The 27533-nt window shown below is 35.6% G+C and overlaps 1 protein-coding gene across 1 annotated transcript; it reads left to right on the forward strand.

Annotated features, from left to right (window-relative positions):
• The first annotated feature begins 261 nt into the window (after nucleotides 1-261).
• On the forward strand, nucleotides 262-27264 carry SEP3 (K-box region and MADS-box transcription factor family protein). Its single transcript, XM_010252365.3, has 8 exons — nucleotides 262-756; nucleotides 13505-13583; nucleotides 21080-21147; nucleotides 21517-21616; nucleotides 23310-23351; nucleotides 23437-23478; nucleotides 24756-24886; nucleotides 26945-27264. The coding sequence occupies exons 1-8, from the start codon at nucleotides 572-574 to the stop codon at nucleotides 27015-27017; spliced, it is 720 nt and encodes a 239-aa protein (XP_010250667.1). The 5' UTR covers nucleotides 262-571; the 3' UTR covers nucleotides 27018-27264.
• Nucleotides 27265-27533: the final 269 nt, after the last annotated feature.

A 27533-nucleotide genomic window follows, 5' to 3' on the forward strand; every position in this document is an offset into this window, starting at 1 on the left:
ATTATAGGCTCCTGTTCATGCGAACCAAACGAGCCCCAGGAGAAAACAGGTTTGCCTGTTGGGGTATTTACTAAAGAAAAGGGGTAATTTAGACATTTGAAGTTCATCATACGAAATCTTCATCTTAAGGTTAAGTCACATGATGGCCTGAAAGGAGCAAGTCAGGTGGATTTCAGACTTCTCTCACTTAATCGGTTGACACGTAGCACTGGTATTGTACCTTCGCATTAAATAAAGCGCCAGTTTAAGGTTTTCCCTCTCACATCTCTCCCGCTTCTTTAATTGCTTGTTTTGTGTTATTTAATTATTTAAATTACTGTTAATTTGTTAATGTTCGATGCGAGTACGAAGGAAGAACACGGCGAAAGATTTTTTAAATCACGAAACTCGAGACAGAGAAAAAAAAAAAGAGAGGATACGGGGAAACAAAAAAGGGCGCAAAGAGTTGGAAGCTCAACAGCTCTCGCACTATAAATACCTTACTAAGCTGTGAAAAGCAAAATCACTTATCTTTCTACGATTCCATTCCCCGATCCTTTCACTCTGCCATTATTTTGTTTTCTGACCTGAAATGGGGAGAGGTAGGGTTGAGCTGAAGAGGATCGAGAACAAGATCAATCGGCAGGTCACCTTTGCAAAACGAAGAAATGGTCTTTTGAAGAAAGCTTACGAGCTTTCCGTTCTTTGTGATGCTGAGGTTGCTCTGATAATCTTCTCCAATAGAGGAAAGTTGTACGAGTTCTGCAGCAGTTCGAGGTAAAACGAGGAAAAAGAAAAGATGAAATATATTTTTTTTTATGTTAGGTTCCTTCTTGCCCGTCGTTTTTTAGCGATTCCATACACGTTTAATTCTGCTTTTAGATCTAGAACGCTTGATTAGATTTTTCTTTTTTAATTTCTACTATTCCCGTGTAGTTGAGTTTATGGAAAAGAAATTTGCTTTTTTCCCTTGTTTTCTTAGCTTTCCGTTTCTATGGCTGTCTCAGCGTTTTTAGTAGGTTTCGTCGTTGTGCGGTCGTATTGCCCAGATCTGCAACTTGAAGTGGAGAAGAAAAGCAGATCGGTGACTTAATAACTATATTTTCGTTTCTAAACCTTTTAATGCTTGGAGCGCTAGATTTGTGTCGATCCTGTTGCACTCTTTATATGGTTTCATGTTTCAATGTTTCCTTTCCATGTAGGTTCACAAAAGAACATATAGAAACCATAATTTTCTTATGTTATTAAAATCAGTTTGTACGTTGATGAAGCGAAAAGGGTCGGGTTTCCCAGTTAAAAACGTCTGAAATGTTATGATCTTTACCGTTTTGTTTTGTTGACGTATCAGACAGCATAGTAGATGAAGCTTATCGAGTTAAAGAGTCTACACTAGAACTTGGAAGTGTTTTAAATATATATATATATATTTGATTCACAAGTGTTTAAATATTTTAAAAAAGATGGTTCTTTTCGTTTTTTCTTTGCATCGCTTTTATATATTTTGCTTGCACTAAAGCAACTGCTCTTGAAATTTCGTAAAAGCAAAAGGGTTTTAAAGATGAAATTTATCCGATCTGAACTCCTGCCATTTCTGTCAGGTCCTACTTCATTCCCAGGTTATCTTTACTTCCGTGTGGTTTAGTATTCCACCGAAGTAAAAAATCACCGGTCAATTAACCCTCCCGCTGGAACATCTTCCGCCTGCAATTCTCGTTCCATGGTTCTCTAGTCCATCTCTCTCTCTCTCTCTCTCTCTCTCTCTCTCCTTTAGATCTCCAACATCATGTCCTACTGGAGTTGAAGCCTATTTCACTCTCGTGCTCGCATTTTCCCCTTGAATTTGAGTTTTTTTTAATAAAACAAGTTCATTTAACAAGTAAAACTTCGACTGGTGAGAGCCAATCGCTAGGCTCCATTCAGTTGGGTCTATATATCGTTGATACATACAAAAGCAGATCTGCTACAAGCTACAGAATGAATACCTTTGATTATGAAATTTGAGCTGAGATACGACTTCAAGTTCCAACGCGTTCCTATTATTACTAATTTTATGCAGGTGAGTCATAACTATGATATGACTTCAAGTTCAAAATTTGAGCTGAGATACTCAATTGTTTTCTTTTTCGTAGTTGTATTACATATTTTCAGATTAGTTTGGGTACTTCTCGTTCTTTCTCATCAACATGGTTCTGAATCCAAGATTATGATCAAATTCTAGTTGGTGTTTATGTAACTCTCCATCTTATGCGGGTTCCTACTTCATAAAATTCCGTAAAATTTTTAAAGCCTTCGGATTTTCTTGAATTTGAGGGGCAGTATGATTACTTGTATTGATGAAGTTTCTTTTCTCATATTTGCTGCTATTGTTATTTTATGTACCTGGGAAGAAAAAGCAATAGCAAATCTAGTGCAAACAATTTTTCCTCCATTTATCAGTGGTTAAATCTCTAAAAGAATTTATTAGGAAATTGATGAAGCTTTTCTTTACATCAGTATGCGGGTGAGTGTAACTATGATATATATTGTGAATTCGATAATCATTCTGATCAGTAAAAACTAGTCTTAATCTTCTAGTATAATCATTAGTTTGTTTTAAATCTTTTTGCTAAAATTGTCTATAATCTTCAAGTTTATCTATGATGAATGAAGAGATTTTTGAGATATCATCTATAATAAGCTGATCAATGCCTTTGGCCAAGCTCTAAATTCAAACAATCAAGCAGTTTTCATTGATACCAATTGTTCCCTGAAGCCTGTTTCAAATTTTTCTATATTGGTGCAAGAAATAGGTTCACTTCAACACCCCCAAATAATGGTTCAACAATTCTGGACTTTATTTTTGGCTTCTCTCTTGTTTCTTGTAAATAATAGCTACAGCATGTAACTATGTATATATTGATAGTTTGGATTTCCTTATTTACGATGATAGGAAATATGGTCCACGTAATTGATAAATGAGGTTTGTTAAAGCCAAATATTTTTGCAAAATAAAATAGGAAGCACTTTGCTACAACTTTGCGATAGTTCTATGATTTTGTTTCATTCTACTTGCTTAGCTCATAGATCATTTCATAGAAAATGGTCAATCTATAAAATTCAAGAGAACCAAGGTGGAAGAAAAGGGATGATGGCTGAAATTTATTAGGGACTCCACAAAGAAATAGAAAGTGATCAATCTTTTATTTATTTATTTATTTTCAACTCAAATACATGCTCTACCTGTATTGCCACCCAAGAAATAGAATATAGTGTCTTGGTAGTATGAAACTGCCTTAGCTTGATGACTAAGTAATATCCCAATGAAGCAGCCGACTAGAAACAAAATGTATTATAGACTATATTCAATTTACAACTCGAAATGAATACATAGTTTTTTAGGTTCTATTCAACCTTTTTTATTAAAAAAAAATGTTACATAAATCATAGTATGACAATGAAACAAAAAAGGTGGAGTTTTAGATTCCGAAGAGACAAGGACTAAAGTTCTAAAATTATCAGGGGAATCAATTATTAAATAAATACAATGGTATTTAATGTACTATTTACTTAAAAGGCACAAATTGTCAAGAAATAATAATACTACCCAATTGGATTCACAAATGTGTCCTTGAGAAATCTACACGCTGATGCTGATTTTTGTTCAATGTAATTACTTATGTAGTTATGAGTATGTTTCTACCAATAAATTAATAACTTATTATTATTATTGTTGTTATTGAAAACATATACGCTTATGATTATTACTTGTATTGCAAATGTTGTATATAAATTATTAGAGATAGATAGGATCTTCAAGGTAACAAATTGACTTTACTATCCTCTAGAGTTCAAGGGTATGCTGAACCTCGGGGTAACACACAGAAGTAAATTTGGCCATGCATTATTAGAAAATGCTGCTTTCTAGAAACATGATGAGATGAGCTAAGGGACCAGGTTGAACCAGGTCTTTGATGCGCTACTGTTCTTGTTTTCTCATTGAATGGAGTTTGGTACGTATACTACAAAACATGAAAACTGCGCAGGTCTTCCCTTAAAAACCCTATTCAATTTTCGTCCAAGTTTGAGACGAGTTCTTTTACTTTTAATCTTTTTCTAGGGGCTTTGTTACCCGTAACCTGTAACTTCAATTTTTTGTTTTTTATTCCTATGTACTCCTTGTTTAGCAAGAAGGTCTGCCACCTATTTGCCGATCTTCTTTCCCATTGAACTGTGACTGAAATATTTGAAGTCAGCCACTTAAATCTTCTCAAAGCCCTCTTGTACGGCCAGATTGTCGTTTCTGGTTCTTTTAACCATCCAATAACCAATTTGGAATCACCTTCAATCATTAAATGCTCCACTGCCAACTCTCTTGCATATTCTGCTCCTTGTAACACAGCTCGGAGTTCTGCATTTACAGAGTCTCCCCACCCTATAGGACCAGAAAATAGAGCTACAATCTAACCCTCATCATTTCTGAAGACTCCCTCTATTCCAGATGGCCCCGGGTTGCCCAAACTACTGCCATCAAAATTTAGTTTAATGACGCCTACATCAGGAGGCTTCTAATCCTCCACTGGCTTGCTTCTGATTGTAGAACTTTTAGCTAGTTGTTCCCGATTTCTCCTTATGTCATCGAAAGTGTAGCTGGAAAACAGATCCAAGGATTTTACCCAACTTATGGCCTTACATAAGATACTTTCTAACACACATGTTTGATCCCTCTCCTTGTCATTAAAGATTCTAGCATTTCGTTCCTCCCACACAGTCCACACCAAAGCAGCTCTAACACACCACAAAACTCTTCCTCTTCTCTTTGGCCACCTGAAAGTTGTAGGATCAAAAAGATTGCAAATCTGCACCGGTTCTATCCACCTGCACCCAAAAAGATCAAAAAGCTTTTCCCAAAGGCCTACAACAAAAGGGCAAGTGATTAGTATATGGTAGTAACTTTCCTCGTTAGCTTTGCATAGGGTGCACCAGTTAGGAGAGATACAAAGACTAGGTCTTCTTTTTTGCAAAACAGCCAAAGTGTTGATTTTCCCGAGGGAGACTTTCCAACAAAGGGCTTTAACTTTAGGAGGGACAGGTTTGGACCAAACTTCCTTGTTATGAAAAGGTTGAGGCAATGGAGATGAGCACAAGGAAGCAAAGAAGGAGGCACAAGAAAATGAACCCAAAGGTAATGGCTTCCAAATACGGGAGTCTACAGAAGGAGGGTCCAAGCAAACATAATCAATAGTTTTGAGGAGCAAAACAGCTTGGTCAAGCTCATAATCTCTTAAACCTCTTCTAAAACCCAGATTCCAGTTTATGCTAGAAGAAAAGGATGATGATAAAAATCTTTGAATTGTCTCGTTTTTAAAACACGAGATGGAATACAAGGAGGGAAAGAGGTCCTTGAGGGCACAGTCACCAATCCAAATATCCTCCCGAAACAAAACCCTATCTCCAGTACTAACATCATACTTGATCAGGTTCAGGAAAACGGAAAGAATACTATGAATAGCCTTCCATGGGGAGTTCAGCGTAGCACGCCGAGATACTTCAGCATCCCATCCATTGTCTGCAATACCATGCACACTCCTTGCCACTTTATGCCAAAGTCTCCCCCTTTCTAGAGGCCACCTCCATAGCCATTTACCTAATAATGCTGTATTTGTCTTCCTTAGATTGCCTAATCCTAATCCCCCTTGCTCCTTCCTCCTACACACTATTTCCCACCTAACCACATGATCATTCCTCCCTTCCCTTAACTCCCACAAGAAATCCCTCATGACCTTCTCTACCTTCAAAATCACCTTTTGTGGCATTCTAAAGACAAATAGAAGGTAAGTTGCAAGTTCGCAAGAATAGCTCTAATTAAAGTGATCCGACCTCCAAGGGAAATGTAGTTTCTCTTCCAAACTGCTAGCTTCTTTGTGCATTTTTCTACGAATGAATTCCAAAATATTCCTTCTCTTGGATTATCTCCTAGAGGCATACCCAAGTACTTCAAGGGCCAATTAGATATAAGGCAACCTAAGGACATTGCTACCTCACTCAATTCCTCCATCTCCAAATATACCCCCACTACACAACTCTTTTCAAAATTGACCTTCATCTTCGAACACATTCAAACAACTTTATTACTCACAAAAAATGAGCCGATTAAATACCCTCTCTTCGACACACATTTAAACAACTTTGAAGGATCTCTAGACTCACAAAAAATGATTGTGTCATCCACAAATTTCAAGTGTGACACCACAATACCCTCTCTTCCTACCCTTCATCCTCTAAACATATACAACCCATCAACTCTCGAAATGAGCCGACTAAATACATCGGCTACCAAGGTGAAAAGAAAAGGAGAAATATGATCCTCTTGTCTCAACCCTCTAGAGGCTAGAAAGAAGTTTCTAACCACTCCGTTAACTAAAACTGAAAAATGACAAGTTTTTAAACAAGCCTCAATCCAGCCACACCATTTCTCTCCAAACCCAAAATTTCTCAGGGCTTCTAACAAAAAAGACCAATTTACCATGTCTTATGCTTTCTCCAAGTTCAGTTTACATACAAAACATTTTTTCCCCCTCCTCTTGAAGTCCCCCACACATTCATTTGCTATTTGATCTATGATCTGTCTACCTTGAATAAAAGCCCCTTGTGATTGGCTTATTAAAATTGGCAGGGATGATTTTAATCTCAACGACAACACTTTGGCCAAAATTTTATAAATGCTAGTCACTAGACTGATGGGTCTAAAGTCTTTCGGTTGAACAACCTCTCCCTTTTTAGGGATCAAAGCCAAGAAGGTGGAGTTTGATCCCTGAACTTATAAAGTGAGACTTCGCAAACTCCTCAAATACTGCCAACAGATCTAATTGGATAATATCCCAACAGTCCTCAAAGAAAGCCATAGTGAAACCGTCAGGTCTAGGAGATTTAGATCTATCCATTGAAAACACGACTCCCTTAATTTCTTCCAATTCAAACTCCTTTTCCAACTAATTTGCCACCTTTGAGTCCAATCTAGGCCACTCTAAGCCTCACATCCCCCTGTCTTTTGTAAACTGCCTTGAAATGATTCGTGAAAACATTAGCAATCTCCTCTTGATCATCCACTACTTCACCATTAATCTCTAAGTTTTCCACAAAGTTTTTTCTCCTTCCATTAGTGATTGCGTGGAAAAATTTAGTATTACCATCCTCCTCCTTAATCCATTGATGCCTTGATTTTTGTTCCCAACACATCTCTTCCCTTAGCATTATCTCTTCCAATTCCTTCTTCAAATTCCATCTTAAGGTCCTTTTTCTTCTGAGAGAGAGTTGTGTCCTTCTTTTTCATCCAAAAGTTCAATCAGGGAAATAACACTTTATTTCTTCTCCTTCACTCTCCCGAAATGTTCCCTATTCCACTCTTTAATTTTACATTTTAGCCTTTGAATTTTCTTGTGAAATTTGACACCCCTCCCAAGGGTACCCACCACTTCTTCACTCCACCACTCTTTGACCTTTTGGGTAATGTCTGGATGTGTTAACCACATATTTTCAAATCTAAAAGGTTTAAGCCCACTCAGGAAATTCCTAGTTCCAATGCTTATCGGCCAATGGTCTGAAGTGACTCTTAGCAAGGCCCTAGATGATAGACCTATCCAGCTTAGAGCGTCTCGGGTTAGATTGTAGGTTGATCAAGTGAAAACAACTTGTTTGAAGGAGATTTCTAACAAACCACACTCATTAATAAACTCATTGAATTTCCTCATGTTAATTGTGATCGCTTGATTGGGGTTATTAGTCTCATTTGTAAACCTAATCAAGTTAAAATCCCCACCTAAACACCACAGACCCTCCCACAAAACCCTTATATCATAGAGCTCTTCCCACATTTCGCCTCTCTCTCCATATCTATTCGGGACATAGACATTCGTCATCACCCAGGTAAACTCTTCTCCCACACCCTTAAATTTCAAAGAAACCGTAAACCGACCTATTAGCTCTTCCATTGGCTCCATTATCTCTTTCCTCCACAAAGTCACTAAACCTCCTGAAGCCCCACAGGATGGTAGAACAGACCACCCTACTCCTCTAGAACACCACACACTTCTTACCCATTTCTAGGGCTGTTCATAAGAAGGCCCAACCCGACCAACCCGAACCGATCCAATCCGAGTCGGTCAGGTTTTCATCAGCACTGGTCGGTCGGGTTGGGCAAAATCATAAACCGATATATCCGGTCGGTTTCGGTTTTCTTATGTAAAAACCGAAATCGACCCAAACCAAACCGAACCAATTAGTTTTCTAGTTCGGTAGTTCCTAGTTTCCTACGTAACTAGTCTTCTACTAGAACTAGAACAACCCTATCTTCTAGTTCTTACTTAACTAAATTGTATATATCCTAATTTCTATAGTCTTTTACACCAAATAGGCAACTCATTAGGCAATTACAATTAGAATTAGGTGTCCTTCTAGTTCTAGGCTTCTCTAACATTTTTGTATAGGAGCAAAACCAAAACCGACCCAACCCGACCAAGTCGGTTTTGCCTATTAGTGGGTCGGTTTCGGTTTCCACCTCATGTAACCCGACCAAGTCAAGTCGATTGGGAAAACCCCTGTAAACCGACCCAATCCGACCCGAGAACAGCCCTACCCATTTCCTATACCAAACTGCCACTTTTGTTTCTTGAAGCAAGACTATATCCGGGTTTCCTTTCTAATCAAATCCTTTATTACCCTCCTTTTCCTAGCACTACCCAACCCTCTGACATTCCAGCTCGGTATCTTCATTGGATTACTTAAATTTCCACCCTTGACACCACCATCCCTTACGTGGTTCCTTTCCATCTTTCCCTCCTTGTACTGAATTCTAAGTCTGTCGCCACATCTGATTTTAATCTTTCTACTTCCGAAAGCTTCCTCTTTCTTGGACGATCTTTTTCTTTCTTTCCCTTCTTTTTGGAATACGCTATGACACTCACTACTTCTTTCAATTTCAGGCCCATCTCTTCAGCCACTTGATTCATCGGTCGCTTCCCCATTCCCTCACCCTCATTCCTTTCCTTCCCTTTTCTCTGGCTAGCCTCCTGTAGATTCAAGTCTTCCTAGGGAAGGAAGACTAGGTACCTGATCTCCCCCACCCCATCGGGTCGGGATGGGGAATGAAATCTCCACCCTACCCCGACCCTAGTTATATGATATTTTATATTTTATACATATACATATATATATCAAGATAATATTTATATTTTAATTTTTTATTTATTTTAAGTAAGTTTGTTTTTCAAAAAATACTGTTAATTAAAAAATTTTAGGGATAGTAGTCCCCATGGGAAATCTGTCTATGTCAGGTATCGGGGATGGAGGACAACTTTTATCCCAATGAGGATCAGGGTCAGTAATGGGGATTATTTCAAAATTGGGGTTGGGGATGGGGAATATGATCCCCACCCCATTACCGTTCCTGATACTTCCTACTATCCTTGATCGTAGTGACAAAAAATTGAAACTAGCAGATTATGGTACAAGGTGGCACATAAAGAATCCTGATCCAAGATTTTGTGTTGGAAGCAAGGAGAAGTCCTTTCTGGTTTTATTTTCCTTAGGTAGATGGAGACAAAAAGATAAATGGAATGGAGATTAATGAATGTTGCTATATAGTATTAGATAGGTATTTCAATCTCTAGGTGATGCATGGGCCTCTCTTGACGATTCTTCTTCATGAGACACCAGACATACAAGTTGGTTTTGGGGGCTTTAAGAGTTTATTAAATCCTATTAATGGGTGGGGATGTAGTATTGTAGTCTAATTAAATTGTGTTTGTGTAAATCAAAACTTTCACACTCCATAATTAACTTTTAGTGGCATGTTCCTAGTTGGAGGATTCTAGTTAATGTGGTTGATTTATTAGACCTTAAGAAATAAAGAAACTTAAAAGAAATAGTGGAAATTCTCAAATGACCTTCAGAAATTATGAATAGTCTTCTCACAATATAAAATTTAAAAACAAAGCAGTTGTTGTTTGGACCAAACTAATGAATATATTGAAGCAAGTTATCTATACTATATATTCTTACAACTACAACAAAGAGTAGTAAGTCCAAATATTTTAATTTTCAAGCCCAAATTTCAAAATCTGAATCACTTTTCAAATTTTTCAATGCTAAGAAACATGGAGTTATAAGTACTCAATATTGTTTGATGGGTAAAGTACTCATTATTTAAAACTACACTGGAGTATATATATATATATATACAATGTTGATACTTGCCATCAACCATCTCTCTCTCCACATGCAAATGCATGTTCCACTCAACAATTAGAACTTAATGCTAATTGATATATTGAACTACATCTTCACAAAACCTCTTTCATTTAAGAGAGCACCTCAATGTAGACTATAAGTTTGTTTTAGATAAGGAAATCAAAATAAAAATTAAAGCAAGTTTAATTAAATAATTAGAAAATCTATATCTATATCTGCACTACTATTGAAAGTGTGAATGAAAGCGTAGAATTTTTATTTGACTAAAATACCTCAATTTTTTAATTTGGTCTCTTTCTAATTGTAAGAATAGAAATTTAATTTGAACAATCACTTTTCTCCTTATTCAAATCCCTCTCATTAAATCTTACATTTAAGGTATTAATTCTCATTAACATTCATTGAATCCTATTCTTGACTAGAATATCCCTATTTTTTAATTTGGCTCATCTCTAATTGTGAGGTCCTAAAATGTAATTTAATCTATTGCATTTCTCCTCCTTGTCTTTAAGTCTTATATTTAGGGTATTAACTTTCATTCTTTCATTGAAACCTTATTAATTTATCATATTATATTAAAAAAAATAAGTTTGACAAAGAGTAATTGTTTTGTTGATGATATAAGTAAACTGCAAATTTAAAATCAACCCAAAAATAGAGTTGATTTCCTGTTTAGTGGTGAGTCAACAATCTAACCTTTAATTTGGGTTAAAATGTGTCAACCCTTGATGTCATAATTAAATAATAATAAAAATTTAAAAATAGGCAAACATACAAATGATGGGATAGTTATATAAAACATTTAGGCACAAAAATAAGTGTGCCAAATAAGAAAGATTTTTATGGATATGAAAATATAAAAATCATTTGACAGCATTTTATTTACCTTCATTGTCATTATATGAAAAAAAATTATCACATAAACACTTACTAGTAATTTAAAACAACTTAATAGAATAGGACGGAAATGATAAATTGTTAAGTGGAAGAAAGTAATAGAAAAGACTAATCGGAGAAATGGAATTCAAAGGAGTATAATCAACACTAGAAAAGGTTATGGGTTGCTTGGAACCACCTGTTTGCAGATTATCATATACTCCTTTTACAAATCGAGTATAAAAAAAAAGTCCGGGGAAGATAATGCTGTGAATGGTGCTGACAGAGTGATTGTTGTGAGGCAGGGAGTGATTGATGGGCAAGTTTTAGATGTTGTCACATGGATGAACTTGATGGCACAAGCCCAGATCTGAAATGAAATCAATGCTTTGTCTGCTAAGGTTCTCCTGGATTGGGCAAGGGCTCCTCACATTATCCCGTCTTCGTTGGTGATGGAGGTGAGAGAATCCCTCTTTGTAATTAGAGTTGCCATCAAGGGGTCTGGTCTCTATTTTTTACCAGGTTTGAAAACGAAAGAGGTCTTAGACGACAATCCAACAGGGTGTTGCCACTTAGACGAAGAATAGGGCACCAGTGTCTGAAGTGCCTCGGAGTGGGGCTGAAGACTCAGCTTCAGTGATATACGGTGACTTTTAGGGTTACCTAAAAAAGACCAAAAGAATATATAACATTTCTCACTACTTCTACCACCATCCTTTTCAATAATGCCCCTAGCTCTGCTACTTATTTTCAAACCTATTGTTTTTTCAGTCATTTGCTAATAAATCTAATTTTGCGTCTAATCATTCTTTAACTTCATTAATTATTTAGCAGGAAAAAAAAAACATGCAGCATTGAATCTCTTCCTAAATATGTTTAGTATATTCATCCATAACTAAATAAACAAGAGATAGTGTTGATTCCACATACTCTAATTGTCTCTGCTAAACTTTTCTGTCAGTCACCTGAATGAAAAATTGCCTACGTGGTTGAACACACGTTGTACAAAGAGATCCAATTCTTCTCATGGCAAGGTTGCCTACATGCCCTTAATTAATTCCACATACTCTAATTGTCTCTGCTAAACTTTTCTGTCAGTCACCTGAATGAAAAATTGCCTACGTGGTTGAACACACGTTGTACAAAGAGATCCAATTCTTCTCATGGCAAGGTTCATGATATCCAAGTATATAAAATAAGGATACCGCACTTCATTTTCTAAGATTCCAAACACAACATGAGTGGGAATCCCATTTGAAATGCTTATATTCCATGGTACCTAGGTATGGTACCAACATGAAAACAAACACAAGAAATATGGATACAATTACCCATTTACTCTGTTGTTGAAAATAGATACAAGTATTGATATATCTTTTAATATTCTTATCTACCCCTATAAAATGAACGAGCCTGCAACCTCTCAACAGAACACTATCCACTCATCGTTGAACCTCTGAACAGAACACTACTTCGCCTGCAACCTCTCCAATCAGACACCTACGCAGACACTACTTCCCCCTCTCCATAAAACCCAGCTCCATCAATACTCTAGATTTGTGAATAAGTTTTTACCTTTCCTAATTAACAATGATTATGAACCATATAAAAAACAAATCTTTAAATAGGATAGGTTCAATATGAGGTATACAATCATATAAAAAACAAATCTTTAAATGGATGAGTAGTGTGACGGTAAAAAATTTTGAATGGGGTGAAAACTTATAGTTGTGGATCCCAAGGAATTTGATTGAAGCAGTATACAATCATATCTTGATGTTATGATAGGGAAGTTCTGGTAGCATTATCACGTTCTGTTTAGTTTTCATTGTTTTATCATGCATCAAAAGGTTTCTTATGAATTAAAGAATAATTGTCAAATCTCAGTTGTCCAATAAAAGGACGACTGATATGGTGTTCTTTTTTCTGTTCTTGCAGTGTCTCTGCAACCAAAAAAAGACTCATATTCACATAGGCAATGGCATGCTTTGTGTATTCCCTCATTCCTCTCCTAGTGGGTACTGCACATGGCTTGCTTTGTGATGGTGAATGTATGGTTTTTTAACTTTTTATTTTTTTTTATTTTTTGATATTTGCTAACTGAATATCAAGTAAAAGGAAACAATTCCAAACAGAATGGGTCGATTGCCCTTCTAGTTCTATAACCCATTGTAATGAGAAATAAACTCAACTAGCAAGCCCCTGCTTTGTCAGAACACCCATAAATATCTCTGATTCTGTTCCATTGAAATTGAAAAATCTTATTCTAAAAGTTGGATTTGGATGTTAATTTGTGTTCGGAACCAATCCAATCAACATAAAAAATCGTTCAAAACCAATTAATTTAAGAATTTCGATTCTGAGATGCAAAGTTGTTCTACTGGCTTGTTTCTCTTTCCCTTTTAATCTTGGTTTATTTTTCCAGCATGATCAAGACGCTCGAAAGGTATCAAAAATGCAACTATGGAGCACCAGAGACAACTATATCCACAAGGGAGTCAGAGGTATTTAGCTATTTTATTCCCAACTTTTTCTCTTCTTTTTTTTTTTTATTCTGGGGAATGATAACAAATGCTTCAAACCTGCCAAATTTCAATCTTTGGTTGATTTTCACTAAGGTCGGTCTCCAAACTCATTGCACAAATTAAGTATTGAAGTTCCTTTTTTATACTTGTCCTCCAAACTATTTTATATCTCACTAAAGGAGTTTCATTACTTATTAAAGGCTACAAAATGGTTCCTTTATTACTTAGTGAAGGCTACAAACTGAGTTTTATTACTCAGTAACGGAGTTTTGTATCTCATAGTACAAAATCATAGCACAAATTAAGTATAGAAGTTCCTTTAGGAATACTTGTCCTTCAAACTATTTTATATCTCAGTAAAGGAGTTTTATTACTTAGTAAAGGCTACAAACTGGTTATACTAGTTACCACATTGAGATTTGAGACTAACATTTTCAATTGAATGTTAAGAACAATTTGAGGTTAATAGACGACTACTGTATCCAAGGAAGATATATGATTTGTACGTTGTGTAGGATAAGGTGACAGCAATGAAATAAACCGAGCAGAAATAATCAGAGTTTTGAATATTCTAGCTGTTTTCTTTTTTTAGATACGTAAACCGTGCAGAATATTCTAGCTGTTTTGACCTTCGCCATTCATTATATGGTAATTAATTATAACTTAATTGGAACTAAAACTTATGGAGTATATTGATATTCATTACTTTAACAGGAGGACTGGAGGAGGAGGAAAACAAAAGGAAGCAATAAGAGGAACTAGAGAGGAAAAACATTATGGCATGACTTCCTCATAGTTTATAGAAATTTTACCCTAAACCTTGTTTCTTTTATTATCCTTCATTTTTTAATCTTTTGTTATATTTTTTGTTCATTAAAATGAAAACGAAAAATACAAGTACAAAATATAGCAATACCCAAAAAAGGACTATACAAAGATAACCGATTGAGATTGAAACACAACAAAATCATCACAGGAAGAACACCCAAGAGCAAAGCCCAAACAAACTAAATCTAGCCCCCACTTGGTATTAGGGATGGCAATTTCTAACCTATCCGGTGGGTACCTGCTTCTACCCTCTCCGATGGGGCAGGTTTTTTTACTTAAATAACGGGTTTTGGGAGGGTACGGGTTTGATTCTACAACCCGTATGGGTATGGGTAGGATACGTTATTAGGCTATATCCAACCCTCTTCGACTTGCATATTATTGGAAAGCATATAAACTTTACGTACTAGGTATTGAATTTAATAATATTTGGAATTTTATGTGAAGGATAATTTCTAGTTTATGTGTTTTTTACATGTCTTAATCAAATAATTAGAAATCTTGATGTTTATTTTTGTTACTTTTACTATTTATTGCTTATATATGACAAGAAATAATAGGAAATTATATATGGACTTTAAACCCAATCCACCCCTACCCTTGAATGCGGGGAGAGTTTTGCACTTTCATGTGTGGGGAGGGTTTGGATTCTCAAAATCCGATCCGCTATGAGTTGTGGGGAAGGTATGGGTTGGGAGGTTTAGAGAGGTGGGTATGGTCTAGAGTTTACAAAACCCTCCTTGAATCCGCCCCGTTGTCATCCCTACTTGGCATACTACCCACAAACATGCCAACATAAAAAAAAAGATTACAAAACCATTTCAAACATATTTAAACCAATGTTTAGAGAACTAGACCAGGCATAAAACCGAAGAAGGGAGAGCTTCACGGGCTAGAGGTTCAACTAGGGTCAAACCAGAGGTCGAACTCTGATAATGTGGCATACATATATGTATTACGGGATATATAAATACTATATATGTAATATTATATTATATTTTACAATTTTTAATATACTTAAATATAGTGGATGGACGGCAAGTTCCTTAATTTTTAAAACAAATAACTTGGGTTTAAGTTTCTTTATATACATTTTCCTTAAAATATGTGGTATTTAAATAATTTATGAAAATAAAAGGTCATGAGTTCAAGTCTTATTAGATACGTTTTAAAATTTCAATTATTTATGGACCCGTGTGGTTTCATCAGTTCATCAGCCGGTTTTCATCGGGTTTTAGCAAATGTGGTTATTGGGGTGTGACCGGATTGGTCTGATTCCCGGGTCACGGTTCAACGGGTTTGACTAGTTGGTTGGGTCTGATTTCCTAAACACTAGTTTAAACTATGACCTTCCTTTCCTTGCCACCTCTACCACTTCCTCAAACTACTACACTTTTGCTTTGAGACTTCACTTCCATGTAATCATAGAAGTCCGATAACAACTTCTCTTTTCAATAGCCTAAAAGTCAATTCAAACCATTAAAGACCAATCCAAATCATCACTTCACATGAAATCTTCATCCCGTGATCCATTTGGCCCTTCTTAGATAGTGCAAGTTTTTAGGTCCATAAGCTCCCTAGCCCTCATCCACTCCCACATACTATCCTTGTTCCTCGAGAACATTACAAAAAGAATTTTCCCAATTTCATCCCAAACTTCATGTGATAATCAATAAGTTACCTTCGATGCACCCTTCCCCATTGACTACCATTAAGGAAGAAATGCCCAATCCCATTGCTTTCTACGAATCTTGATGAGGGGAAACAAGCAAGATATTTGCAATACTTCAAGTGAATGGTAATAGAAACAAGAATAGAATGCTACCACAACCAAAACAAATTGAATTAACTGAACATAATGTAGAACTCTTTAAATTGTTCTACGGTGTCTAGCTTGTGTCTTACATGGATATACAATAATTATGGGGATTGGAAGGAGTCCAATGAATTGATTCTTCAAAACCCAAGTTCCTGATACTCAAAAACCCTAGTTCGGGTTGGGCTACAATTCAAATAAAAGATAAAGAACAAAAAATTTTCTTACAAAAAAAGCTCCCTTTTCTTTTCTAAGACTTAAGTACTTGTTGGAGAAATCAACTAAAATATCTACATATAAGCCCCTAGTATGTCCCCCTTCTCAAACAACTCCATAAAAAATAAAATGAAATTTCAAAAACCCGAAGTACCCGGTGATTTAAAAGGCGCGCCTAGCTGCACAAGCGATGTGCATTTTAGGGTAGGTGCCTCGCCCAAGTCCTAAGTGCAACACATTCAGAAGGCACACGCCAAGTGTGCCTAAGCGTACGCCTTTTGAAAATTGTACGCCTTGGCCTAGGCGTAGCGGAAGCTACAAAAGCTCTGAGAACCCACTATTTGCTAATATTGTTTATTCATTCATCTTAATAAAATATCTTCTTTTTATAATTGAAAGAAATTTATCAATCAGCAATGATAAATAGTACAATGTCCCCAAGGAGAGGCACAAGATGCAACCTCTCCAAGCTAGTTAAGTACAACATTCCAATATACTATAACAAGTTTCAATGTAGCACAAAAAAGATCCTCCCTAGAACCCTAGTTGGGGTTGTGCTACAAGTTTCAATGTAGCAGGAGAGGCACAACATGTTTACCCATTTTACCTCAACTCTCATATTACTAGTTATCCACTTTACTTTTTTTATGAGATCTTTGTAGCCGCAAATGGTAGCATCTGGGTTTAGAAGCCACCTTGTTACTAACTTAGAGTCCCCTTCAACTAGGAGATGTTCCACCCCAAGCTGGTTAGCGATCTGAATTCCTTGTACTATAGCTAGTATTTCTTCCCTTGTAGAGTCCCCCACTCCCACCGGTCCTGAGAATAAGGAAATGATGTTGCTATCCTTATTCCTCAGGACATCCCCTATACCTAAAGGCCCAGGGTTACCTTGGCTGCTACCATCAAAACTTAACTTGATGATACCTTCTAGAGGCGGATCCCATTCTAACAAACTTCTATTCTTCTTTGTAGAAGTAGCAACTATTACTAACAAATTCCTCCACAGGTCATCAAAAGATAAATTAGCAAATATATCCAAGGTTTTTAGCCAATGTATTGCTCTTGTTAGAATACAATCCTTCACTTAATATAAGCTTCTTTCCTTCTTTAAGAAGACTCTTGCATTCCTTTCCTCCTAGAGAGTCCATAAGGTAGCTTCCCTGATACATTTCCACATGACCTTGCCTCTTCTGTTGTGCCTTACAAAAAAAGATGGGTTAAATAACAAACTCAAATCAAATGGCAGAGACCACCTACCTCCAACTCCATAAGGTTGTAACAAAGGAATAGGAAATCAGCAAATGGAGATAGTCCTCATTCTGGGCCTTACACAAGGAACACCGGTTCAGGGAGAGACAAAGAAAGGGTCTCTTTTTCTACAAGTTTTCCAAAGTACTGATTTTCCCATAGTAGACTTCCCAGCATAATACAACAATTTTTGGAGGAATAGGTGGCTCCCAAACATCTTTGAAGGGGAACTCTTGGGAATTGGGATTGGAACTGAGGGATTTTAGAAAAGAAAAACAAGTAAAGGTACCTTTTGGAAGAGGAGTCCAAACTCTTTGATCAAAAGATGTGGGTCCAAACAAACTGCGTCAAGTAAGTGAAGTAGTTTAGTGACAAATCGACTCACCATCCCTTAATCCCCTACGAAATCCAAAATCCCAGTTTAAAGACATGGGAATAAGTGGGTTCAGAAGAATTTGCAATTGGCTCATTTTTGTGAAGGGAGAGAGAATAAAGCGAGGGGAATCGATCTTTGAGGGGTTGAATACCCACCCAAACATCCTCCCAAAACTGAATAGAATCACCAGAACAAGCATCATACCTAATAAACTTGAGGAAGCGAGGGAGAATACCATGTATAGCCTTCCAAGGTGTTGTAAGGGTAGTTCGATGAGATATCATGGCTTCCCAACCATTTACTAAGCAGCCATGAATGCTTGACACCACTTCATGCCATAATCTCTCTCTCTCTCTCTCTCTCTCTGCCATCTCCATAACCACTTCCCTAGGAGGGCTTCATTCTCCAACATTATGTTCCCTGTCCCTAGGCCCCCTTCTTCCTTATGTTTATTAACTATCTCCCACCTAACTAGGTGATCCTTTTTCACCTCTCCTCGGAGAATCCTAAAAACTGAAAGGAAGTAGGTTGGAAGGTTGGCAATAAAATCATTATTTTTATGTGAGAATTAAGAATTTAAGACCCTAACATGGACTTGTTTGGGCTTGCCTCAATGGGCGTGGCAGAAAGGCGACTCGTAGAATCAGGAATGTAATATGTTTTACATCACATTAACTACAATAATGCAGTTGAGGACAAAAGAGATTGTGGGCTTTACATGCTTGAAAATGTTTTATATGTTTGATTTTATTTTTAAATTTTCATTTGGATATGCTTTACATGTTTTGTTTATGTAATTTTAGATAATATGTTTTTAAAACCATTAATTTTAAAATTTAAGCTTATATTTCTTATTAATATTATGTTTAATAATTTTTATTGTTTTGCATTTTTCAATTTTTGGCATTTTTTTGAATTTTTTTATTTTTAGCTTTTTTTTTGTATTTCTGCATCTTGCTTCAAAAAGGCATGTGCCTTGTCTTGTGTCTCGGACGCAAATTGGCCCTTGTGCCTTGCACTTTTAAAACTCTGAAAGTACCAAGTCCCGATAGAGGTGCACCCAACTGCCACGGACCAGAATCTAAACTATAAAATGATGAAAATATCTTGTACCCTACAAAGCTACTCAAAACAACTATTTAGGATTCCACCACAAAAAAAAAAACACACAAAATCATAATATATTTACATTTATCTCTTTTTTTTCTTTTTTTCCCTTTTTTATTCTCTTTTTTGGTTCATCATTCTCAGTTGTTGGTTTTGCATCCACTTGACCAAGAACCTAAAATAAGTCACATTTCGAACTTTGGTGATTTGAACATCTTCTACTACTTGCTCAATTTCATAAAAATTGTTGACCATTTGTGCTTTTCCTGGATTAATTTCGGTTGTTGGTTCTAGATCTTCATGATAATCTAAGAAGTCCCTTATATAGAAGATGGGTGAAATAGAAAACCAAATAGATAGTTCAATTTGACGTGCATCGTTCCCACATTGTACCAAGACCTGATATGAGCTAATCTATTCAAGCTGCAAATAAATCACGACTAGATCACCCTCACGGAACTTTTTATCCAACAATATTAATCCTTAGCCTCTTTATACTTTGGTTTATTTCTTTTAAATTAAGTTAAACATTGTCTCAAATCTCTTGAATGGATTAAGTTAAAGCCCCAATATCATCACTAATTTGTAACCTTGTTATAGAAACTAAGTCCATAACACCTTTAAATGACCAAGCATACACAACCTCAAAAGGAATTTTCCTTGTAGATCTGTTAGCTGAATCATTAAAGGCAAAGTCAGCTTGTGGTAAAATAAGATATCTTTGCTTCAAGTAATCCCCAACTAATTCTTCAAACAAGTTGGCTAAGCTTTGATTAACCTTTTTTAATTTGCTCACCGGTTTGTGGATGAAATGTACTCCTATACTATAAGGCAATAGTCAAAACACTTTCTTTTTTGTACCAAAGCTCGAGCTCAGACATTCATTAAACTTAATAAGCATTTTACATCCACAGGAGAGTCTAGACCATATATGCTTCCTGATCACTCTTACAAGCCATGTAAGCCAACTTATGGGCTAATTCATTTTTTCATCTACTTACAAAACATATTTTATGTAGAGAAAAAAGATTCTAAAAGATGCAAGATGTAATCCATATATATGTACCAGCCATGTTCCTTCCCCGGTTGTAGAATTCAGCCTTTTTTCTTTTTTTTTGATAATTTTGTAGAAGTCAATCTTTGTACCATAGTAACAGCATCAGACTGTATAATGATGATTTCTTTAAAACCCAACCCTCGAGCATCCTCTAGAGCAGTTGTCCTAACTATCAATTCAGCATCAGAACTTCCACGAACATGACATTATTTTCCCATTGCAACTTGCACTATCTCATTTGCTGACTTGAACAGAAAGTTATAAGCCGCTTGACTAGAATCTGGGTCGAAAAACCCATCCACAAAAATCTGAATAGAGAACTTGTTCTATCGATCTCATCAGGCTCCTGTACCTCGTGCCCTTGTGTAGGATGGAGAAATGCAAAACTGTGTGATGATGACAGAGGTCAATTCCATTCAAAATCAGTTATTCTTTGAAATATACCATGTATATTTGTTCTTTTGTTTTCGAACAACTTTTTATTTCTCCAAAAATGGGTATAGAATCTTGTAACACGATTTGAAAGTTTAGAAGGATTATGATGTTAATACTGAACATGATATATATAAGATGTATTTGTTCATGTGTATCTTTTGCTTATACTGAACATAATCTACTGCACTTTTTTTCCGTGCATTTTTGTCATGCACTTCAATCAGTTTGTAAAGATGTTTCATTCCACGTGTGGTCTCAGTATTTACACACTTGTTATCGGAACTTGTGCGACCTAATTGAATGGTGCGTAGAGAAGTAGAGCTTATCTGAGTAGTCAGCAGTATAATTTAGTTCAGTATTTATCAATGAAGATTTTTTCTTGGTTGTAGGAGCTGAGTTGTCAGCAGGAATATCTGAAACTAAAAGCACGAGTTGAGGCGCTACAGCGGTCACAGAGGTAATATTTACACCTTGCAGTGGTAAAGTCAGTTGAGTTGATATAGTTTCCACTTCCTATTAACCTGGGTTGATTGTTATTTTCAGCCTCCCTACTATCATTTCCTACTTGGAAAAATAAAAGCCCTGCATCCCACTTTTGAACTCATGCTGAAAGCCATTATTGTTATTTACTCCCTAAGGTTATGTTTGGTTTGAGGGAAAAAGGTAGAGAAAGAAAAAAAAAAAGATAAGAAAATTTTTTACAAACCTTGTATAAGTTTCTCTACCTATCCCTATTTTTTCCTTAAAATTAAACACAACTTCAATGAAGCATTATATAATTATTAGAAAAAAAAAAGCAGACGTGGATTGATTAATTTCATCGCAGGAATCTCTTGGGAGAAGACCTGGGCCCACTAAGTGGCAAGGAGCTTGAGTCACTGGAGAGGCAGCTGGATATGTCGTTGAAGCAGATCAGATCAACACGGGTATTGTATTCTTTTGCCTATTGAGCAACTTAAGTTAATATTGGAATGCTGACGTTTGATTTTCTATGGGTGATATTTGCCTTGGATTACATGTGATTAAGGATCAAAGTATCGGTATCGGATATTGTATCTGATAAGTCGGATATGGATACGGATTTGATACACTTTAGAAATATGAGGATACGAATGAAAGATATAGAAATACTTAGATACGCTAGTGAAATGCATACAAATCACATAAATACATTAATAATATTAAACCAAAAGTTGAATTATCTATGAATAAGATATAAAGACATGAGATATGTATACTTCAATAGGTTATATGAAGAGAAATATTACAATAAACAATACCGGGACTCTAGAGCATTCAAACATAGTACAATAATTATCATTCTTTCTATTTTATAATTATAATTTTCAATTTTTATTAATTTTTGGGAATACTTATTAATTTAGTATTTTATTTAAATAACAACTATTTTTAAATAGTAAATATGTTTTCATTTTTAACATAATGTTTTTATTTTACACATAATTGTAAAATAAAAAAATAAATCATTTAAGGTTGATAAAATAAATTATATTTAATTTTCAGTTTTTATTAAATCATTTGGAAAAATTAAATCTTAAATTATTCGTTTCAGTTTTTATAATTATAATTTTCTGTTTTTCATTAATTTTGTTGGAAAATTTTATTTATTTGGTAGTTTTATATAATAACTATTTTTTCAAATAATAAATATATTTTCATTTTTAACATATAAATTATGTTAAAATAAAATATATAAATCATCTAAGGTAGATGAAATATATTATTTTTATAACTTTTAGTTTTTATTAAGTTTTTTGAAAAAATTAAACCTTTGATTATTTAATTCAATTTTCATAATACTATTTTTTAACTTGTATTAAAGATGAAAAACAATCCAAAAGTACTCAATGTACAATTTTGTCAAACTAGACACGGATATGCCTCCGTACACACAACTCATGGAATATGTATCCAGTCGTAGTATATCTTGTATCCATGATCATGGAAACGGATATGATACGCCCCATATCAGGAGTATCATATCGATACCATAATCCTTGCATGTGATCTACCACCTCATGATTTTTAAATCTAAGTCCAAAATTTCTGAACCCTAATCCTTTAAATTTTAAATTATAAACCCAACAGAACTCTAAATTCTAAATCTTTAAATCATAAATCACTAAAGCCTAACCCTCAAACCTAAATAAGATGCATGCACTCCAACGTGCTAGAAACAAAGTATTTTGGGTAAAATCAATCTACGGATAGGCTCAGGGAATGTGTATGGTCCCAGACCAATTTCTCTCAATTTATGAGGTACTGTTAATTAGGAGGCAAATATCGGCATTGTTATAAAAAGATATTTTATGCAATACGTTTTTCAATAGTGTTTTTATACTGCAGAAAGAAAAATGAAAGTTTTGTAAAGCATCCCCTCGTAGGAAGAATTCAGGAATTATACAACATGAAGCCCGAAGCCTCTTCTTGTTTCTCTAGTTCGTCAAAAGCATTTTGTTGTTTTTGCTATCCAATTATAATTAAATAAATAAAGAGCAAAAAAAAGCTAACAACCCCATTATATTATGCGATTTATATGCGCGTGATTTATACATGTACAAAACTCTTACATAAGTTTTTTTTTTTCATTTTTCTCAGACCCAATACATGCTTGATCAGCTTGCAGATCTTCAAAGAAGGGTAAGACAGTAAAGGAGAAAATCCTGTTTTGGAATCTCAGTATTTACCTTTATTACTCATTTACGTGTTCAACTCGTGTTTGCAGGAGCAAATGCTTAGCGAAGCTAACAGGGCATTGAAACGGCGGGTAATGTTAATTTGCTTTCTTACCATATATCCATTTATGGGGAGGCTTCTCTGCCTCAAGTGTGTGATGTCAGTCAAAGAGTAGAGTTCAAGGGAACCAAGCCTTGAATTCACATACTCTCAATAGTATTTCTGCGCTTCGAATTCTCCTAAGATCAGGTCTCGCCATCAGACCAAATGTGGAAGCCCATCAAGCCGAAACTTTTTGCCAAGGCTGCATTTGGCATTCCTTATTAAGGATTCATCCAGTTAAAAATTCATTATTCACAGGGATTTTTTAACTACAAAAAAAAGATAGACAAGTCCTTAAAATACAGCCCAAGTCAGGTATTACTTGGTTTGGACTCAATTTGAGAAGAGTATAAATATAAATATATAGTGTAAATACATACAAAATAATATTATATTTTCCCAAACTGAGCAATGTACATATTTATATTTGTATTCTTTTCAAACTGAGTATACTTGATTGCAAGTTGCTTTAAAAATAACCGATTCTTTGAAAAAAAAAACATAATTGGGGCTTTTGTATGAGGCTAATCTAATCTAACCCAATCCTCGCTAACTCGAATGGAGTTAGGATTATATGCCCCAAGGTAAGGTGGGGCTTATCAGCTTGAGGCCCTTGAGGATCGAAAAAGGGTTGTGAGGTATTGGTCCTGGATTGACATCGATCTAGCCCAAATTATACCTTATTTTAGGAGTGCAACCTGGGCGGGTCCAACCAGAGCCTGGACCTATCCAGCCCACAGTTATATACAGTTTGGACTTATGACCAGGATTTTAGACTTTATTTTTTGAGATGGGCTCGGGTTTAATCCCCGGATAGCCCAATCTGGCTATATACTCACATATGTCAAATTTTAGAATAAATTCATTAACCAAGCTGAATCAAATTTCAAAGCAAACTGGGACTAGGTTGAAAAGATCAAACTTGACCCCAAGTTCAATCCAGATTCAGGCCTTAAGCCCAATTCTTAAGATTTGGCCACTCAACTTGCACCCCTACTTATTTCTATGGCTTGAAGGGGATTGATGATCATCAAATCCTCTCAAGATATTTAAGCGGATGTGATTGACATCTCAAGATATTTAAGTGGGTAGACCGATTTTCCACCTGCATCAAAACGACTAAATTGACATCTCTAAATTATCGTTAAAATAGCTTATGTGTCCACGAAGTCTTCTGGCGTTTCATATCTAAAGGTTTCTGTTGATACTGTGGATTCTGTTACAGAATCATGTATATAATTAATAAATTTTGTTTCATACCTGCAGTTTGAAGAAGGAAGTCAGGCAAATGCACATCAGTGGGACCCCAATGTGCATGGTTATGGACGGCATCCAGCCCAAACACAAGGCGAAGGTTTCTTTCATCCTGTAGAGTGTGAGCCCACGCTACAAATTGGGTACGGTCTGTTTGACATTTAGAACAAGCATTATTACATTTGTTCCTCAATTCCACCAACATTTAGAACAAGCTTTATTATTTCCCTTAATGCCTTTTTTTTTTCGAAAGTATTGGTTGCGGGATTTGATTCTACATCAATATTGAAACAAACCAACTAATATACCAATGAACCAGCCCTTAATTGATTAAACCATTCCTTGTCTTGTGTCTTATTGTTCTTACAGGTAACGGATTGTTACAGTTTGGATAAAAGACTTAAAATATACCCTGAATTTATTAAATGGATTTGACACGGTTGCGTTAGATGAATTTAACAAGTAGACACCTTTGCCCTTCATTGAAATAGTGTCATCTTGTACCTTAAGACCCTCCCTTTGTACAAAATAAAAATGTCACCGGAGTACTAGTTAGATGATACATCCAACTACTGCAATGGTAAGCTTTATCTGAGACAAGAAATCTCTGTGAAAACAGTATCGACTAAAGCTGAAATTCCAAGGAGCCCACAGTATAAATGTGTTTCATGTGGACCTCTGGCCCCGAAGATGCCATAGTGGTACTGGTCAACTGGTGGGAACAGGTGACGTGAGGTCATCTGGATTTCATTGCTTTTATGACGCAGAAATCAAATCAATACTTTTGTTTTGGGAGCTGAGTAATGACTGAACCGCACATTAGGCTTTTAGATAACTCTAGCGGCCACAAATTGAGGTTTGGGTTTCAAATTTCAAGACATGCAAGAAAACCTCTTTCAGGTAAATACAAGAACAAATAAGACATGGAATTAGCATAAACTACTGAACTACCTTGACTTCTGGTTTTCAAAGGTCTGTGCAATTGAATATTTTAAAAAATAAAATAAAAAGTCTTTAGAATCCATTACTATATATACATGAACCTTGTCATCATAGGTGGGAAGAAAACAAGCAACGGTCTAAGAAGGGTAAATTAGGGTTTTAAAAAAAATTAATGTGTCACGTGAGATCATATGAAAACATTTCTTAATGAGGTATGGTTATGTCCATTTATATCACCCAACTAGGTATCTTTAACAAAACCCAGGTATGTTTAAGTCAATTTTTGAAATATCAAGGTACATTTAAATCTTTTACCCTTACAGTTTTTTCTGTGATAAATGGTGGCTCCAGTGATGCCTCCCGTCTCCACGTTTTAGAAAAGATATACCTGATGCCAAATAAGGATTTATTTTGAAGTGGAACCTTTTTATAGAATCAGAAGTTTTATAAGGATTGTACTCCAACTTATGGAATAAAAAAAACATATTAATCATGTTGCTTGGTTGTGTAGTGACTTTCTTCATTTTTTTTATTAAGAGTGAAAATGTGTTCTTGAATTTTTTATTTCAAAAATATGATTTTTTTAGGTGGGCTCACATCACCCTATAGAAATGAAAACATGATTTTGTTTTCGTAAGGCATTTTATGTTGGTTTCAGATCGAATAAGGTTTTTCTTAATCAAACTAAAAACGTGTCTAACTTCTTTTGGCAAAACATGCACATGTTTTTTTATTGATGTAGCATTTTCTAAAAACAAAAATTAATAATAGTAATAATAGCGTTCATGTTGAGAGGCTCTTGAATCTTAATTAAGAACCTCAGGCTTTTGGCTCCTTCAGCTAGCAGTAAATTACTAGTGGTTCAGTTTGAAAGGATTACAAATACGGATATGAATAGTGTAAAACTTTGTATTTCGTATTATTTTATATGTATTTGTATTTATACTCCTTCTAAACTGAAACAGTAAAAACAGTCTTGTGCTGTTAAGATTCCTTTCAAGTAGGTAAGCTGTTGAGCTACGATTTTAATCCTCTTAACTGCACAGTTTTATAGCAAGCTCACCATCATTCATTCACCCGAGTATCTAAACCTTTAGCCAACAGCGCCAGGTAATATGCCATCGATTTACGATCAGATAAAGCCATTGTAGACCTTCCCAATATCTGATCATCATATTGGAGATGTGTGATCTCTAAACCATTTCCTTGATAATAGTCGCAGCTTAAATTAATTAAGCCCGAGCATTGATAACTTGCAGGTACCAGCCTGATCAAATAACGGTTGCAGCACCAGGGCCAAGTGTTAGTTATATGCCTGGGTGGCTGGCATGATCAGAAGAGTAGCGTCAACTTTGTGGTATGTATCCCCTTGATAAGCAGTACATTTTATGTTCTTTGGACACAACAGAACGCGGACAAATTGCATAAGTGCTTCACTTATTGTGTTCTTTAATGAAGAAATCCACGTAGTTCATTCATATAAAGAACTCTTTATCAAGGGAGAACTTTAAAAGTTATCTCTGTATTGTGTATGTATGTTTACAATCTCCTTTGCAAAGGCTACTCTTATTTCATCTTAGCTTTCTGGGTCTTAGCGAAATCAATCAATGTCTGTATGTCTTGATTTGTTGCAAAAGATCGGCGGCTCCTCAATGTAAATGAGACGCGTTTGAGTTCAGCAGATATCTTAAGTTTGTAGAGAATTGTTTTATGTCCAATTAGGGTGACCTTTTTATTTTTATTCTGAGTTGAGATCTTCTACGTTTTAAACCTCTATCAACTTGATTTAACACCGCACATTTTACCATAAAACCAGGACCTGCCATGTATAAGATAGATGTGTGGTAT

This window comes from Nelumbo nucifera, chromosome 3 (genome assembly GCF_055504915.1).
Source record: "Nelumbo nucifera cultivar China Antique chromosome 3, China Antique-T2T, whole genome shotgun sequence".
Lineage (NCBI taxonomy): Eukaryota > Viridiplantae > Streptophyta > Magnoliopsida > Proteales > Nelumbonaceae > Nelumbo > Nelumbo nucifera.